Here is a 15801-nt window from a genome sequence, read left to right as displayed (position 1 = left end):
ACTTGCTTTTAAAGCTCCATTTGTACTTGAGTAATTTTTTAGGTGGGAGGGGAGGCAATGCAGACTTACAGCTTCATGAGTCTTAAAAGAATTTCTGGAGAACAAATTTCTTTCACAATGCAATTCAGCACAAGTTGTTGTGCAACTCATAGCGTTAAAGAAGTTTTTGTTGTTGTTTGGGGGAATAGGAAGGAGACTTGTCCAAGATCACATGATGTATTTAAGATTAAATGTAGGGCTCCCTGACTCTGATAGAGTACCTAATATTTACTACATCAGTGTAGTCTCTGACTACTAAAAAAAAAAATTAATATATCTGAAATACATTCAGAAATTTGAAATGATTCCTATTTGAATTTCCAATGTCATCTTTTTAATGTGTATTCCTTTTGCATCAGAAATAATTTAAAGTGATAGGATAGTTCTCACAATTTCAGATTACTGATATTACCACTAAAACAATTTTCCCTTCACATATGATACTTGCCAAGTTTGATAAATGAAGCCAACAGAGGCTCTCTGCTACAATTTAGCCAATAGTTAGATCTTTTTCACTGACTGACCGTGTATGATTAAGGAAAATAGAAAATAGGAGCACCAAGAGACTCACTACTCTATGTAAATAATTTCATTAATACCCAATAGGAAAGACAAGATATTCAATAATTTGTTTCTCAATTATTTTACTCCTTATAATTGGCTAGAAATCAAGGAAATAAATTACATGAAAACATGGACAATAAAAACTGCTAGAAATGTTAATATTACAGATTCAGAGCTGGAAAAGCCTCATTAATCAGTTACCATTTGTCTCAGCTAATTATTTATGCAACCACATAACTGGCCCTATCTTCCACACTGTTTTGTATAAGTTATCAGATCTGCTTACTAAATTTGGCTAAAGGAAACATTTAAGAGATATATCATATCCCCAAGTATTGGTTTGAACTACTGGGAGCCCTTCTAGGTCTAAAGCAGGAAAGAGAAATTTAACTCCACAATGGCAGTTGTTGATATTTCCATATGTGCCCCTCAACCTTCCCAGATATCTGTTACTCAAGGGGGTTACAATAGAAACCATTTCTTTATTCTACTGAAGGAAAGAAAAATAATACTGTGTTCTATGATAACTAATTTATTTAGTGGAAAGCACAAGAAAATTCTCTATCAAAAAATGAAAAACTCCAAGAAAGTGTTTCTAAGAAGGTTAAAGACAGATAAGGTATCTCAATAATTTAGAGCAACATATAAGTGACAAAAATATAATTTAACCTGAAAAAGAAAAGAAAAATAATTAAATTGTAATAATGTATAGAACTAGACAATTCTCTAAACATTGCCACCTATCTTATCTAGCTCTAAGGTTCACAGGACATTTTGACCCAATCATTACTCCATGGACTGTATTCTACCAAAGTCATTTTTTAATGAATTATCGAAAACCAAGAGGAAAAAAAAAACCTACTTTTTAAAAAAGGTTGTGTATGTGCAGAGGATAGAATTAAAAAGTCTGTAACAAATGGCAGACAAAGGAATTTATAACAAAGGACGTTATCCATGGCTATTGATGAATCTCTTCCTCTGGAGATATTTAAGGAAAAGAAGTCTCTCCACTTTACTAAGACTGGTAGATAAGAAACAGGGAGGTCATATAAACTCAAAAAGTCCTGATGACTAAAAACTTTTATATAGAAATACTAACAATCAGTTTTTTTGGAAAAGATTTTTATTTAGCATTTGAATAACAGATTAAAAACTACAAGATTTGGCTTGCAGTTGCAGAGCGATAGAGAAAAGTTAAACATAAGTTATCATTTGATTGGCTAACTAGAATAGAATGCTTCTGACACAAAGTCAAATTATTCTGTGGCTTACCAGTTGTATGGGCCCCAAGATTTTGGGAGCAAACTATAAAGTGCCACCTTCTCAGCATAGTTGGGATTGTGAGTGTATGAAATACTGAATTTGAAAGCTGATGGAGGTTTTATGAATCCTTTTGATTCTTTGAGCTAGCTGCTGATTACCATATGCAAAATCTTATTTGTCAGCTACACTATCTCTTGACTTTTCTGAGTTAGGCAACTTCAACCCATACCCTCTCTACGCAAGAATAAAGAGAGACATTATAGAGACCTGTCAGTAAAACATACAGCTGCCCCAATTGTCCAGTAGAGTTTTAGTTGAATTAAATCATAAGAGAAACAATGATTATTGCCCATGTGTAACTTGTCAAACTACATTTGTTGGGTAGAATTTCCATTCCAAGTGTTGTTTTCATCTTCACCATCATCTTGAGTCCTCAATCTATATATTTTTCCTTCTTTTTTGAAGTCTTCTCCACGTTTTTCTAGCACTCTTTTCCTGACTCCTTCTCTGTTATTTCAAAAAAGACAGGGGGAGGGGAGAAAAAGGAAGATACCTTTATAACAATCATTATTTGAGTAAGAACATAAAAACTAAAAAGGAATCTCTGAGATTTCAATCAGACACCAATGACAAACACAATATTCCATTAGTACTTAGCTTTCAGTTTTAGTATCTAGAAAGAGATTGCTTGATAGGCACCAATAAGATACTCTCTGTAATTAGCATCTAAACTGCCTAGCTTTGAATTTTTTAAAGGCGTTGATCATTTCTAATATGTATTTCAACATATTTAACATGTATTGGACTACCTGACTACCTGCCAGCTAGGAGAGGGGAAGGAGGGGAAAATTTGCAACAAAAATATGCAAAGGTCAATGCTGGAAAAATTACCCATGCATATGCTGTGTAAATAAAAGCTTCAATTTAAAAAAAAATAGGTGTTGATCATTACGAGAAAAGTTTATCTTCTTTCAAAACTACATACTTTTTAAACTGACTTAAGAAGCAAAAGTTCAAAGTGTCACCGTAGATTACACTATCATTTTAACTACCCCCTATGTTTCACAAAACAAGTTATGTGTCGGAGTGAAAGAATAATCCTAAAGGGAGTTAGTCAGGGAATGAGCACTGATATTTCTTGTTCAAACTCTTCAGTAACACATAGACAATCAAATTAGGTATAGAAAGAAGTATCTAAGTACAAGTAAGGTTAGTCTATAAAACCTTTAAAATTCCTCCTTTTGCTCTAATATTCTATTATAACATAACTATAAAGGGACCAAAAATGACCTTGGCCAATGGTATCCCGTTGCACTGATGAAAAAAAGATGATGTCAAATTTCTAAAAGTAAAGAAGTATCAATCAAGCATCCCAAGGGCAGAAAAGAGTTTCTGGAGAAATCATTTTATAGTCATAGGGCAAAGAATATGCATAGAATTGATGGGAGTGAAACAATGAAGATATTTTGCATAGAACAGATTTCAGAAATAAAAAATAATAAGAATGCTAACACTTTCTTGTTCTGAAGGACAAAAACTCAGAAAAATAAGATTACTTCAAAAAATGATACAGAATGAAGAAAGCATATCAAAGAAAGCAATGTTCTCTAACCCCTGCAATGTTAAGTTAAAAGCATAATGTGCAATGAGTGAAATTATAATGAGTAATCTTGGTCCTGGAAAACTGATAATGAAGCACTCACACTCCTCTTTAGTATGGATCAGTGATAGCCTATATAAGCAAGGAATTGCAGTTGTGAAATGAAGTATATGCTATCAGATAGAGAAATTATGTTAGTTGGATTTCCTCAAATATTTTTCCTATAAAGATTACAAGTGGGATTGGAACGATGATGTTAAAAGGCAAATATAAGAAAAAATTAAACAAATTTAAATTTTGCCTCACATCACACAAACTAGAAAAGATGACAATCTTCAATTTGTAAAATAAGAATAATGCTGATTTACTAAAGACTGAGTTCATATTTTCTGGATTTCAATGTGAAATCATGCAAAAAAGTGACCGATCTATATTCTATGACTTATCAGTTCTTTTCCTGGGTAAGGAAATCCAACTAACATAACCTCTCTATCTGATAGCATATACTTTATTTCACAACTGCAATTCCTTGCTTATATAGGCTATCCCTGATCCATACTAAAGAGGAGTGTCAGTGCTTCATTATCAGTTTTCCAGGACCAAGATTACTCATTACAACTTCACTCATTACATATTATGCTTTTAACTTAACATTGCGGTGGTTAGAGAATATTGTTCTCTTTGATATTTACCCCAAGTAAGTCAAAGGCAGAATTCTGTTCTATTATATACCAAAATATCCCTTGCAGAACTCTTTCTGGTGGTAAAGAAATAAAAACAAGATGAGGTACACATCAAGTGAGAAATGGCTGGGAAAAAAAACCATGATACAAAAATTTAATGGAATGAGCATTATGCTATAAAATGATGAAGATGAGGAATTTAGAGAAACAGGAGAACATCAGCATAAAACTTTAGTATGAACAGCTATACACAATAACCACAACAATGTAAATGAAAAGCTCACTACAAGAAAATTGAACTGAGGAAATAAAAAATCCATAAAGTTCTTAGAGAAGAAATAATGAGACATCCCCCTCCTTCCAATCAATCACTGAATTAATAACTCACAGGCTAAGACAAAAAGAATAAAAGTCTTATCCTCAAAAAACTTCTATCTTATTGGGAGAAATTAACTGATATACATACAAATACATAAAAAAGATACATAAAATGAACACAGGATGAACTGGGGAGGATGGGGAGAAATTGCAAAAGTAATATACATACTCATGAAATTGAACTTTAAAGGTCACTAGGAACCCCAGGAAGCAGAGACAAGGGAAAGACATAAAGATAAAAGAACTTGCACAGCAAGTTAGTCAGTTTGGAAAGATCTAAGAGGATATAATGGGAGAATAATAAGCCTGGAAAGGTAGGCTAGAATTATTAATGTGAAGAAACTTGAATTTGAAAAGTGAATAAGAGGCTTGTTGAGCAGAAGGAATGACAAGGCCAGACATGTACTTTAGAAATGGTAGCAAATGACTTGACCTTTTACCTTGGCAGCTGTGTGGAGGATGTAGTGAAAAAGATAAACTTGAGACAGGAAGATCCATAAGGGGACTATTGCAATAGTTCAAGATGAGTTATTATAAGGGCCTGAACTAGAGTAACAACCTTGTGAATGGAAGGTAGGGGTCAGATCCAAGAAACATTGTGGACGGAAAAGAAACACAACTTAGTAAAAACTATCTGATAATTTAGGGTTTGAGCAAGCAAAATAAGCATTACTCCAATCTCGGGGACCTGGCTGAGAGAAAAGATGGTAATGCACTCCACAAAGGAATATTCAATCTGGAAAGAAAGGGAGAGAGGGCTAAAATGGAAATTTAAAATGAATACAAATACATCAATGACATACACTTTTTTTAAAAGAAAAGACAGCACTTCCAAGAAGTAGAAATACAATGGTTTAGAAGAAAGAACTCAAAGTCATATTGATGTTTTCCTATAAAATACAGCATTTCTATTTAATTTTCCTCAACTATCCTGCAAATGAGGAAAAGATGATTAAATACCTGTTTTCTGAGCTGCCAGATGCTGTGGGGTTTGTGTGCTCCAAAGGTGTTGATCTTATTGAAGTCTGAGAAGGAGGAGGACTGGTAAATAAGAAGTTGCTAATCAATCTCCATATAGCAAAGAATGGGTAAAGTACGGTTCCCAAAAACTTCCACAGTTCTCCACTTGACGACTGTACCACAGATGTTGCAGGTCTTCCTGCCTAATAATTAAGAAACAAAAACATTTCGTTAAGTAAAAGCATTTTTAAGTGTATAATGGAGAACTATAAACAAGATTACATCTGAAATAATGACTTTTATAAGAAAAGGACCTATATATACATAAAATTTTTCTGGTTTACCAAAGGGAAAGAAATTAGATCTGAGATTTTACTGGTATTGGTGAAACTCTACCACAGTAGTAGGCTAGCACTTTCTTTGTAATATATAGTTTTACAGAGTTGCCAAGGACCCTGAGAGGTAAATTGCTTTGTCCAGGGTCCCATATCCAGTATATTAGAGATGGTAAATTAGAATCCACACCTTCTAGACTCCGCAGAGCCAGTTCATTTTTTCTCTACTCTTAAGATTGTGAGCATTCTAAGAACAGAGATTATGTTTGTTCCTTTCTTTGCATCCTTAGTGCTCAGAATAGTGTCTAACAACTAGTCAGCTTTAATGAATACCACCTTGACATATCACACTGTCACTGTCTCTCTAAATTTATCATAAAGCAACAAAAATTGTCTCCCCCTACTCCCCCTTACTAGGGTGTAAAATAGCTAAGCAATAGTTAGATCTTGCATTTTCTAAAAGTTGGCAAGCAATAAAGCAATAACAACAATGCACAAAAACTGAGAAAGTACTTCTTGTAAAATGAGAAAGGCAAGACTTCATGGAGTCTTTAAGAAAACCAAATAAATTTAGTGATGCAAACTAGTGTATTGACGTATATTGTAAGTAGTCCTCAATAATATTAGAAAGATTTAAAATGTATCATAAAACCTTCTGCAAGATTTAAAGAATCATGTAGGTATCTAGGTGGGCCAAGTGACAAAATGTTGGACTTGAAGTCAAGAAACTCCAAATTTAAATCTGCTCTCAAATACAAAACATGTTATCTTAGACAAGGCACTAAAGCCTTTTACTTCCAGTTTCCTCAATCACACGATAGTTATCTACACCTTCAAGAGGCTGTTGTAAGAATGAAATAAAATAGTATAAATAAAGCACTTTGCAAACCATAAAGCATTACTGTTTTTCCTTTATTTTCAAAGACCAATGACATCACAGGTGATGTCTTGTCTTTCTCATGAATTGCATTTAAGTGAGGCAGTCTTTACAAAGACATCAGCCTCACTCTCTCTTCCAAAGTTATCCAAGTTTAGTGGTAAAATATAAATCAAGATTACTAGTGATGGCATAGGATATAGTGAATGATCTTGACACCATATAAGCACTATAGAAAAGCTAGACACTTTGCCTTCTACTTTTCTGCTCTAGTCATTTCTATTTTGTTTCTTCTAAGCTTTTCTGATCAAAAGAATTATGGGCCAATCTAGGGCTTAAAAACAACAACAAAAATCACCAAGTATTAGATATTACAATGGCAACCAGAAATTTCACATGTATATTTTCAAACTATTTTGGTAGTAAAATTTGAATGAATGTTAGAGAGAAGGGAAAAAAAAATGTACTTCTCTGGCTTTGAGAATTATGAGACTTGAAATTTAAGTATCATTATGGAGTTTCTGTATTGTTAAGTCAAAAGGATATGCATCATTTTATAGCTCTTTGGGAATAATTCACATCTTTTGATCACATCAATTGGGGAAGGGCTCTCTCTTTTTTTTTTTAACAAATCTGACTCAGTTCCTCATACACTTGAGAAATGGAGCCATCCAAGAAATTTACTTCAAATTTTTTTCCAATTATTACTACTAACTATTTCCCCCTATTTTTTTCTATTCTCTATCATCCTGAGCTCCTCAAAAAGTTTTGCTTCTGATCCACCTACCTCCCCCCCCATATGCCCTCTCTTCTGTTACCCTCCCCCCCCTTCCCACCTCCCCCTTTTCATGATCTCTTCCTTTCCTATTTTCCTGCAAGGTAAGAGAGATTTTTATACCCATATTGAGTGTGTATGTTATTTCCTCTTTGAGCCAATTCTGATGAGAGTATTGGTTCATTTACTTTCTCCTATCCCCCTCTTCCCTTCTACTGTAAAAGCTTTTTCTTGCTCCTTTTATGGCATATAATTTATTTTGTATTTATTCTTATTGTTAAGAGTTAGTTCTCAGGCTCTGAATGAAATCTGAAGTTACTGATCATCTAGAATTCAATTATTTACTTTATCTCTACATTACCAGAAATAGCTGAAAATGGAATGGCATCAAAAATGGAAAGTGGCATCAATAATATATTGCCAAAATGCAGTGTCTAACTGAAGGGGAATAAAATGGTGAAGATAGGTAGATTAGACAGATATATACATACTGGTAAAAGCACCACCGAAGCACTTGGTGCAAGCTCAAGCTCTGATAATTTCTTTCTGTAATCTTCTTTGGTAAATTCCCTCCTTGGAAACATGGTAGCCAAAGAAAAATTACTGTAAGTATTACCAACCATCTGTAACATAAAAGAATTCAGAAATGTAAGTTATATGGTATGATGAAATTTAATTTACTGTTTGCCCTTTTCAGCTCTTCTTTTAAAATTAACTAAAACAATTGTCCAAAGAAAAGGAAATGATAACTTCTTAAATACATCCATAACTTTACTGCACTCACAATGAAATTTAGTGGAAGATTCACTCTTCTACAACAATCAGAAAAATATTTTTGTCTAAGTTTAAAAAATGATAAATCACAGCTCCAAGAACTACACAACTTAAAAAACAATGACAATGTATAGCTCACTAAATCTTTTAAAAGTCAGTTACTCTGTTCTTTACAGAATTTAATCTTATATGTTAAAGTGTCCAATAGGGTTTTCACTATTTTTTAGCTGTTTTGTGAACATTATACCTTGGATCATGAATTAGAGCTACAGAAGTAGCAGGGAAGCAATCAATATATAATATACTGATGATTAGTCAGAGATTAAGAATGAAGAGAGAGCAAAATTTGTTGCAGGTGGTAGGACAGAATGGGATTTAAGGATGTATATGTGGAAGGGTTTGCCTTGGCAAGAAGTTCTATTTCTTCTTCTTTTTTGGGGGGGGGGTGGAGGTGGGGAAAGGGGGCACTGAGGCAAATGGGGTTAAGTGACTTGCCCAGAGTCACACAGCTAGAAAGTGTTAAGTATCTGAGGCCAGATTTGAACTCAGGTCCTCTTGATTTCAGGGCTGATGCTCTCTCCACTGCACCACACCCAGCTACCCAAAATTCTATTTCTTTATGTGAGACAGAGGCAAAAGAAGAATACAGAAAGTATAGAAAGAAAACAATGTAGTGAAGTTGATGAAAAGGAGTGAATGGTCTCAATTTTTTGGTTAAGTATGAGGTAAGGTTTTTAACTAGAATAGTAATTAAGGGAAAAAGGTGCCAGTGGGATACCTGAGAAAGAAAGAAAAAGTATGACATAGCCACTGTGGCAAATTGATTAGAGAGGTATAAGAAGATCGCCTTGCTGTAGTGAAGATCTAGTTATGCTTATATAACAGATTTGTAGTGGACCTAGGCAGCAGTTTCCTCATTTTCTACAGCTCATTACAGTAGGATGTGAATATAAGCAAAGGCAACCTGTAGTGGGAATAAACTATGGTTGGAGGCTTACAAGACATGACTAATAAACAGGATGAGGGAAACAAGGGACCTGAGTATAGAGGGCAATATAGGTTTAACAGTTCACCGAGGAGTTGAGATGGTAAAAGAAGCAGAGCATGTACTCCACAAAGGAGTGATGGCCTAGGCAAAATGGGGTAAAGGAACTAGAGGATCAAGGTGAAGACAAAGAAATGGATTAATAGTTACAAGGCAGAGGGGAAAGTATGCTAAAATTATGATCACATAAAGAAACTAGAAGAATTCATGGCAATTGAAGAGTATGACCATCTCTGTACATAGCTGAGATATGTCATGGGAAATGAGTAAACAAGAGGAACTGGGACGTTAATAAAGTATTCAAAAAAATGTTTATACATTGGAAGTTCTCTAGTATAAGGGCAGATCTTAAGGTAGAGACAAAGTGATATTTATTAGGGAAGAAAGGAATGTATCTTGGGGGTTGGTTAGATGACAGCTGTTAGAATTCTGATAGGGTGATAAATATGAATTGAATACATCTCAAAGGAGGAGAGACTACTGAGTAATAATTATATATGTAAAGTCTAGAAGTGGCCATGAAGAGCATGGAATATTCTACCTCACTGGAAAACTACTGTGCTGTAAAAAAAGATATACCAGATAGTTTCAAAGAAACGTGAGAAGATATTATAAAGGGTAAAGTGAATAGAATTAGGAGAACAATTTATACAATAACAACCACATTATAAAGTCAGACACCTTGGAAGATTTAATTATCCTGATTCTAAGCTACAATTCCAAATGACTACAAGGACAAAAGCCTATCACTCATTTCCTGACAGAGGTGATGGACTCAAGGTAAATTAAGATACATACATTTTTTGATACAGCCAATGTGTGGATTTGTTTTGCTTGAATAATTTGTTGTAAATGATTTTTTTTCTCTTTTTCTTTTAATGAGATTGGGGGGATATGGAAGAGAGAGTAGGAATGACAAATATGATACTTTAAAAAGGGGGGGAGGGTTCATTTTTGGAAGTTTTTTTTTAAATATGAGAAAGAAAAAAGAAACAAACAAGTGGGACTACAAAACTGAAAGTAACATGTTGAATTATATACTTTAAAAAAGTAATCTGAATAGAACACAGATTCACATTTTTAAATACAATCCTATTTTTACATTTTATTTTGTAAAGTGCTCATTTTGGTGTTTGTTAAATTCTCATTTAAAAAATTAAAGTGTTTTAGAACAAGACCAGTCATTATCTTTAAACTTAAATCTACCTCTGTCTTCAAATTACAAGAAACTTTAACATCTTTTTCTTTAAATTCCAATAGCTCCTTCAGAATCATAAAACACCAATAACAATCATCACCCTTCACAATCATGACCCAAGTATATTTAAATTATTCCAGATTTCAACCCTTTGATCAAAAATATACAGAAAATGAGACTTCTTGACCACTTATGGCATCACAAATCTGGATTTCATAAATCTTACAAATAGGAAGGAGCAGTGTTCCCCCCCCCCCCTTTTTTCTGAGGCAATTGGGGTTAAGTGACTTGCCTGGGGTCACACAGCTAGAAAGTGTTAAGTGTTTGAGACCACATTTGAATTCAGATCCTCCTGACTTCAGGGCTAGTTTTCTAACCACTATACTCCACCTACCTATTCCCAAGGAAGAACCTTTTTAAAAAAAGTCTAGTTTCTCACATTTCATCTTTATGAGTACCCTGAATACTTTGAAACCATTAATGAGTTAATAATCTACACGCTAAGTGGCCAGCTAGAAAAAACTTTTTTTTTTAAATCTAAGGACTGAATTTTTATTTTACTTATTAGTCAGTGCTACAATAGCTTTTTAAAACATAAGATCCGAAGAAAGACTATCAATGCATGTATTTCCAGAAGAGAAAAGATCAAAGATGAAATTAATTTTAAGCTGATGCTAGATGAAAAAATATGACTAGCCCCAGTACAATCTCAAAACAACACCCGTATGTGAAGAGAGTAGCAGCTCAGCTTACCACAGGGAAGTGACAAAGCTCCGAGGGATACTTAGCAGTACAGTTTCACTTGGAAACCAAATGCATGAGAATACCCTTTGGGAAACAACTTTTTCACTCCCTAAGTTATTTGTCCTAACAGACTGGAAGAAATATCTTCAAATTACATATGCAATTTCCTTCAAAAAATAAGAAAAAAAAGCTTAATACTAATAACACTTTGCTTTCTTTTTTCAACCAAGTGGCATGCACAGTCAGACTCTAAATACAACTATGTAATTTTTCTCAAAAACATGTGCTCAGCCAACCATTATTGAGGGTCTTTTGCACTGCCCTCTGGTGGAACTTCCTACATTACTCATAATTTCCAAGCTTAGAATTCTCTCTTAATAGAGACTTATAGTTTTGGTTCTTTAATAACTTATATACCAATTTACCTGTGCAGCAAATTGTCTTGCTTCTTCTAGAGGAGCATCAGAAGGAAACTGATTTGTAAAGGAAGATCCATCTGGAAGGCGGAATTGAATTCTTGCAATAGCACTATGAAAAATAACTGAAGTCAACATAGAGCTCCAATTATATGTTCTCATGCAATTTTGCTTAGAGCCAATTATTAGGGACATTAAGAGTACTAGATTTTAATCAAAACAGATTTTAAAGGTCTTTTCCAGGAAGAAATATGTGCAACCATACTTGCAAAAGGTACTACTACCTAGTGACAAATATCACTGCCATTTGCCAAATCAGTTTGTCATATCTAGAACACAAGATTGGGCAATTAGTAATGGCCACAACATTGTGGCATGAGAGCTAAAACAAGTTACATCAAAGCTAAACGTAGCCCACATCTGTTCCTTTCCTCCACCCCCTTTTCACAAATATTTTTGAGTACATAATAAAATACCTTCTTTCTCGTGAAGAAGACTCTTTCTTAGCTTCCATTTCAGCCTGTTTGGCCAATAAAGCTGCAGCTTTGGCAGCTTCTACTTCTTCCTTTGTCTTTGCAAAACGCGCTGCCCTTTCTGCCCGATCCTTTAAAAAGATCAAACACCAGTTATAATTCATCAACAAGCATTAAGTTTCAAGACAGAAGCAACATATATTATGCACAGAACTGTGAATTCACAAAGTTACAAAGTTTACTTTGTGAATCTCACATACTTGTGTTGGAATCTTTACAAACTCAGAACAAAGCCCTTTCACATCAAATGTACTGATTTGAAACTTACTCATTTTGAAGTTAGTGTTTAAAATTTCTCCAACCTACCAAATGTAAAAGAGTTGGAAGGTAGACAATTTTGGTACTTAAGTTTTTTTCTATTCAACTCTGCTAGAAATTATTTCAAAGCTGACTTGATGTACTTTTTCTCCACAAGATTCTTCTGGTTTCAAGAAAATGTTATGTGACCAATGTTTAGTTTGATTCTAGAGAATCTTGAAAAGCTATTTTTCCAAATATTTGTAAAACACTGAGAAGACAAAGTATAAGCTGAACAAGATAATATCTGAAGTATGCCAAATGAGATTTTATAGTTCATAAATCTACTTTAAAATGTTTTATAAGAGCTACTTCATATTTATTCTTTGGCATTATCTTACAATAATAAAGCAACATAATTCTTGTTAATGTAGCTCTTTAAGATTTATAAAATATTCCCTCTGATGAGCATGATGTGAGAATAAAAAAATCCATCAATCAATAAGCAATTTATTATGATCAATTATCTTTCAGGCAAATGAACTAGGCACAAAAGATGCACAAAGACTAAAGTGAAAACATTATTTGTCTTCCAAGATCTTAACTAGTTAAGAAGACAATGCAAATTATATAAATATAAATAGTATAATAATGGTAGTGGTGCTTTAGATAAGCTTTGAAGGAATCTAGATAATTCCAGTGAGAAAGGAATTCTCTTCAGGCTTAGGGAATAATTGATAGCCAATACATTGGCATACAGATAGGACACATATGATATAACATCAACGAGGAAAGAAGGCCTGGTGTGACTAGACTGCAATATATTTGAAGGGAAAGTAATATGAAATGACATTAGAAAGTTAGCTCGGACAATTCTGAGATACCACTACATACCTTGGCTAAGATGACAGGAAAAAATAATGATGAATGTTGAAGGGGATGTGGGAAAACTGGGATACTAATGCATTGTTGGTGGAATTGGGAATGGATCCAACCATTCTGGAGAACAATTTGGAACTATGGTCAAAAAGTTATCAAACTGTGCATACTCTTTGATCTAGCAGTGTTACTTCTGGGCTTATATCCCAAAGAGATACTAAAGAAGGGAAAGGGACCTGTATGTGCCAAAATGTTTGTGGCAGCCCTGTTTATAGTGGCTAGAAACTGGAAATTGAATGGATGCCCATCAATTGGAGAATGGCTGGGTAAATTGTGGTATATGAATGTTATGGAATATTATTGTTCTGTAAAGAATGACCAGCAAGATGAATACAGAGAGGCTTGGAAAGACTTACATGAACTGATGCTAAGTGAAATAAGCAGGACTAGGAGATCATTGTACACTTCAACAACAATATTATGTGAGAATATATTCTGATGGAAGTGGATATCTTCCACAAAAAGAAGATCCAATTCAGTTCCAATTGATCAATGATGGACAGAATCAACTATATCCAGAGAAAGAACACTGGGAAATGAATGTGGACTACTTGCATTTTTGTTTTTCATCCCAAGTTACATTTTTACCTTCTGAATCCAATTTTTCTTGTGCAACAAAAGAACTGTATGGATCTGTACATATATGTTGTATTTAAGATATACTTTAATATGTTTAGCATATATGAGACTGTCTGCCATGTAGGGGAAAGGGTAGAGGGAGGGAAGGGAAAAGATGGAACAGAAGTATTTGCAAGGATCAACGTTAAAATTACCAATGTGCATGTTCTGTCAATAAAAAGCTATTAAAAAAAAAAGAAAAGAAACAGTTAGCTTGGTGCCAGGTTGTAAAACATTCAAATATGAAGTAGTGGAGTTTATATTTAATCCTAGAGTTAACAGGGTTGAATAAAGAAGTAGCATGGTCAGATTTGTGTGCTTCAGGAAAAGCAGTAATGCAAAAAAAATTGTGGAGGTAGAAAAGACAAAATCTGCCAAACAAGTAGAAATATTAGATGAATGAAGCATGGATAATGCCACCATTGTAAATCTCAGATGAGTAAAAAGTTAGTGACAGTCCAGAGAGAAACAGTATAATTCAGAAAAGAAGTAGGGAAGGGGAAATATTTAATGAGTTCAGTTTTAGACATGTGAGTTTGAGTTATTTATGGGACATTTAGTTTGAAATGTCCATTGAATAGGGAGTAATGCAGGATTGAAGCTCAAGAAACTAGAGTTGAAAATACAAATTTTATTTACAAATAAACTAAATATCATCACATATGATATATAATTAAACCCTATGTAAGCAGATGTAGTCGTCCTAAGTGCAGAAAAGAAATTCCATGAGGAGCCTTAGAGGAATGTTAGAAATGATGATTATGATCCAGCAAAGACCAAGTTAAGAGAACCAAGAAAAAGTAGGGTTACTGAAACCCAGAGAGGGAGGAATGGGTTTGACAGAATGATTAATAGCATCAAATGAGGGATAAAAGTCAAGGAGGAAGAAATTGATAGTTTATTATTCCCATTTTACAGATAAAGAAGATAAGACTGAGAGAGCTTAAATAACTTCCCCATGGCCACATACTAAGTGTCAAAGATAGAATTCTAATTCAGCTTTCTTTTAAGTCCAGATATGGTGCTCTTTCCACTATCCCATGTTGTTTCCATTTTTTCAGTCTATCGACGGGTTTATAAATCTATATACAAAAATTTCTTTAAAAGAATAAAATTCATCAAAGCAATCTGCTGCTTTTTTACAAATAAAGAAAATAAGACCGAGAGAGCTTAAATAATTTTCCCATGGCCACATACTAAGTGTCAAAGATAAAATTCTAATTCAGCTTTCTGTTAAGTCCAGATATGGTGCTCTTTCCACTATCCCATGTTGTTTCCATTTTTTTTTTGCAGTCTACCAGAGGGTTTAAAAATCTATATACAAAAATTTCTTAAAAAGAGTAAAACTTACCAAAGCAATCTGCTGCTTTATCCGTTCCCTAGCTGCTTTATCTTCTGCTTTCTCCCTGTTCCTCTCCTCTAACATTCTTTTTGTCAACTCTTCTTCCTGTTTTCTTTTATAGTCCAACATTTCTTTACCAGTTTTCCTTCTATCGATTTCCTTCTTAATCTCTTTCTGGATTGAAAAGAAAGTAAGCTATAGAAGTCAAAAATGAAATTTTAAAAATCTCTTTCAAAAATTATAGATTATATATGGATTGTAAACAGAATATCATTTCTACATATTATACTTTTTTTATAGTGAATTACATTCAAATGCCAATTATTTACAAATTTTATTAATCGCTGTATTGTAATTATAACAGTGTTATTTGATAGCATGTCTTGCTTATAGGTCTTTTCAGTTTCTAGACTAACAATTGGGGCAAGGGGTAGGGAGGAAGGTATAAAGGGGCAACCGAGAATTTGCTTATTATTGGATA

At 33.8% G+C, this 15801-nt stretch overlaps 1 protein-coding gene and 1 long non-coding RNA gene across 2 annotated transcripts in view; one reads left to right on the top strand and one right to left on the bottom strand.

Annotated features, from left to right (window-relative positions):
• The window catches only part of LOC127554361 (uncharacterized), a 245347-nt gene that overhangs the window by 141649 nt on the left and 87897 nt on the right, over positions 1–15801 (top strand). The window lies entirely within an intron of this gene.
• The window catches only part of UBXN4 (UBX domain protein 4), a 40159-nt gene continuing 25477 nt past the window's right edge, over positions 1120–15801 (bottom strand). The window contains exons 8-13 of the mRNA XM_051985801.1: positions 15330–15494; positions 12128–12255; positions 11661–11763; positions 7966–8097; positions 5488–5690; positions 1120–2373 (exon numbers count right to left, since the gene is read on the bottom strand). Coding sequence (XP_051841761.1) covers positions 2235–2373; positions 5488–5690; positions 7966–8097; positions 11661–11763; positions 12128–12255; positions 15330–15494 — 870 coding nt within the window. The 3' untranslated portion in view covers positions 1120–2234. The remainder of the gene's footprint in view (positions 2374–5487; positions 5691–7965; positions 8098–11660; positions 11764–12127; positions 12256–15329; positions 15495–15801) is intronic.

Source organism: Antechinus flavipes, chromosome 3 (genome assembly GCF_016432865.1).
Source record: "Antechinus flavipes isolate AdamAnt ecotype Samford, QLD, Australia chromosome 3, AdamAnt_v2, whole genome shotgun sequence".
NCBI classification, from domain to species: Eukaryota; Metazoa; Chordata; class Mammalia; order Dasyuromorphia; family Dasyuridae; genus Antechinus; species Antechinus flavipes.
This window is presented reverse-complemented; position numbering and strand designations above follow the sequence as displayed.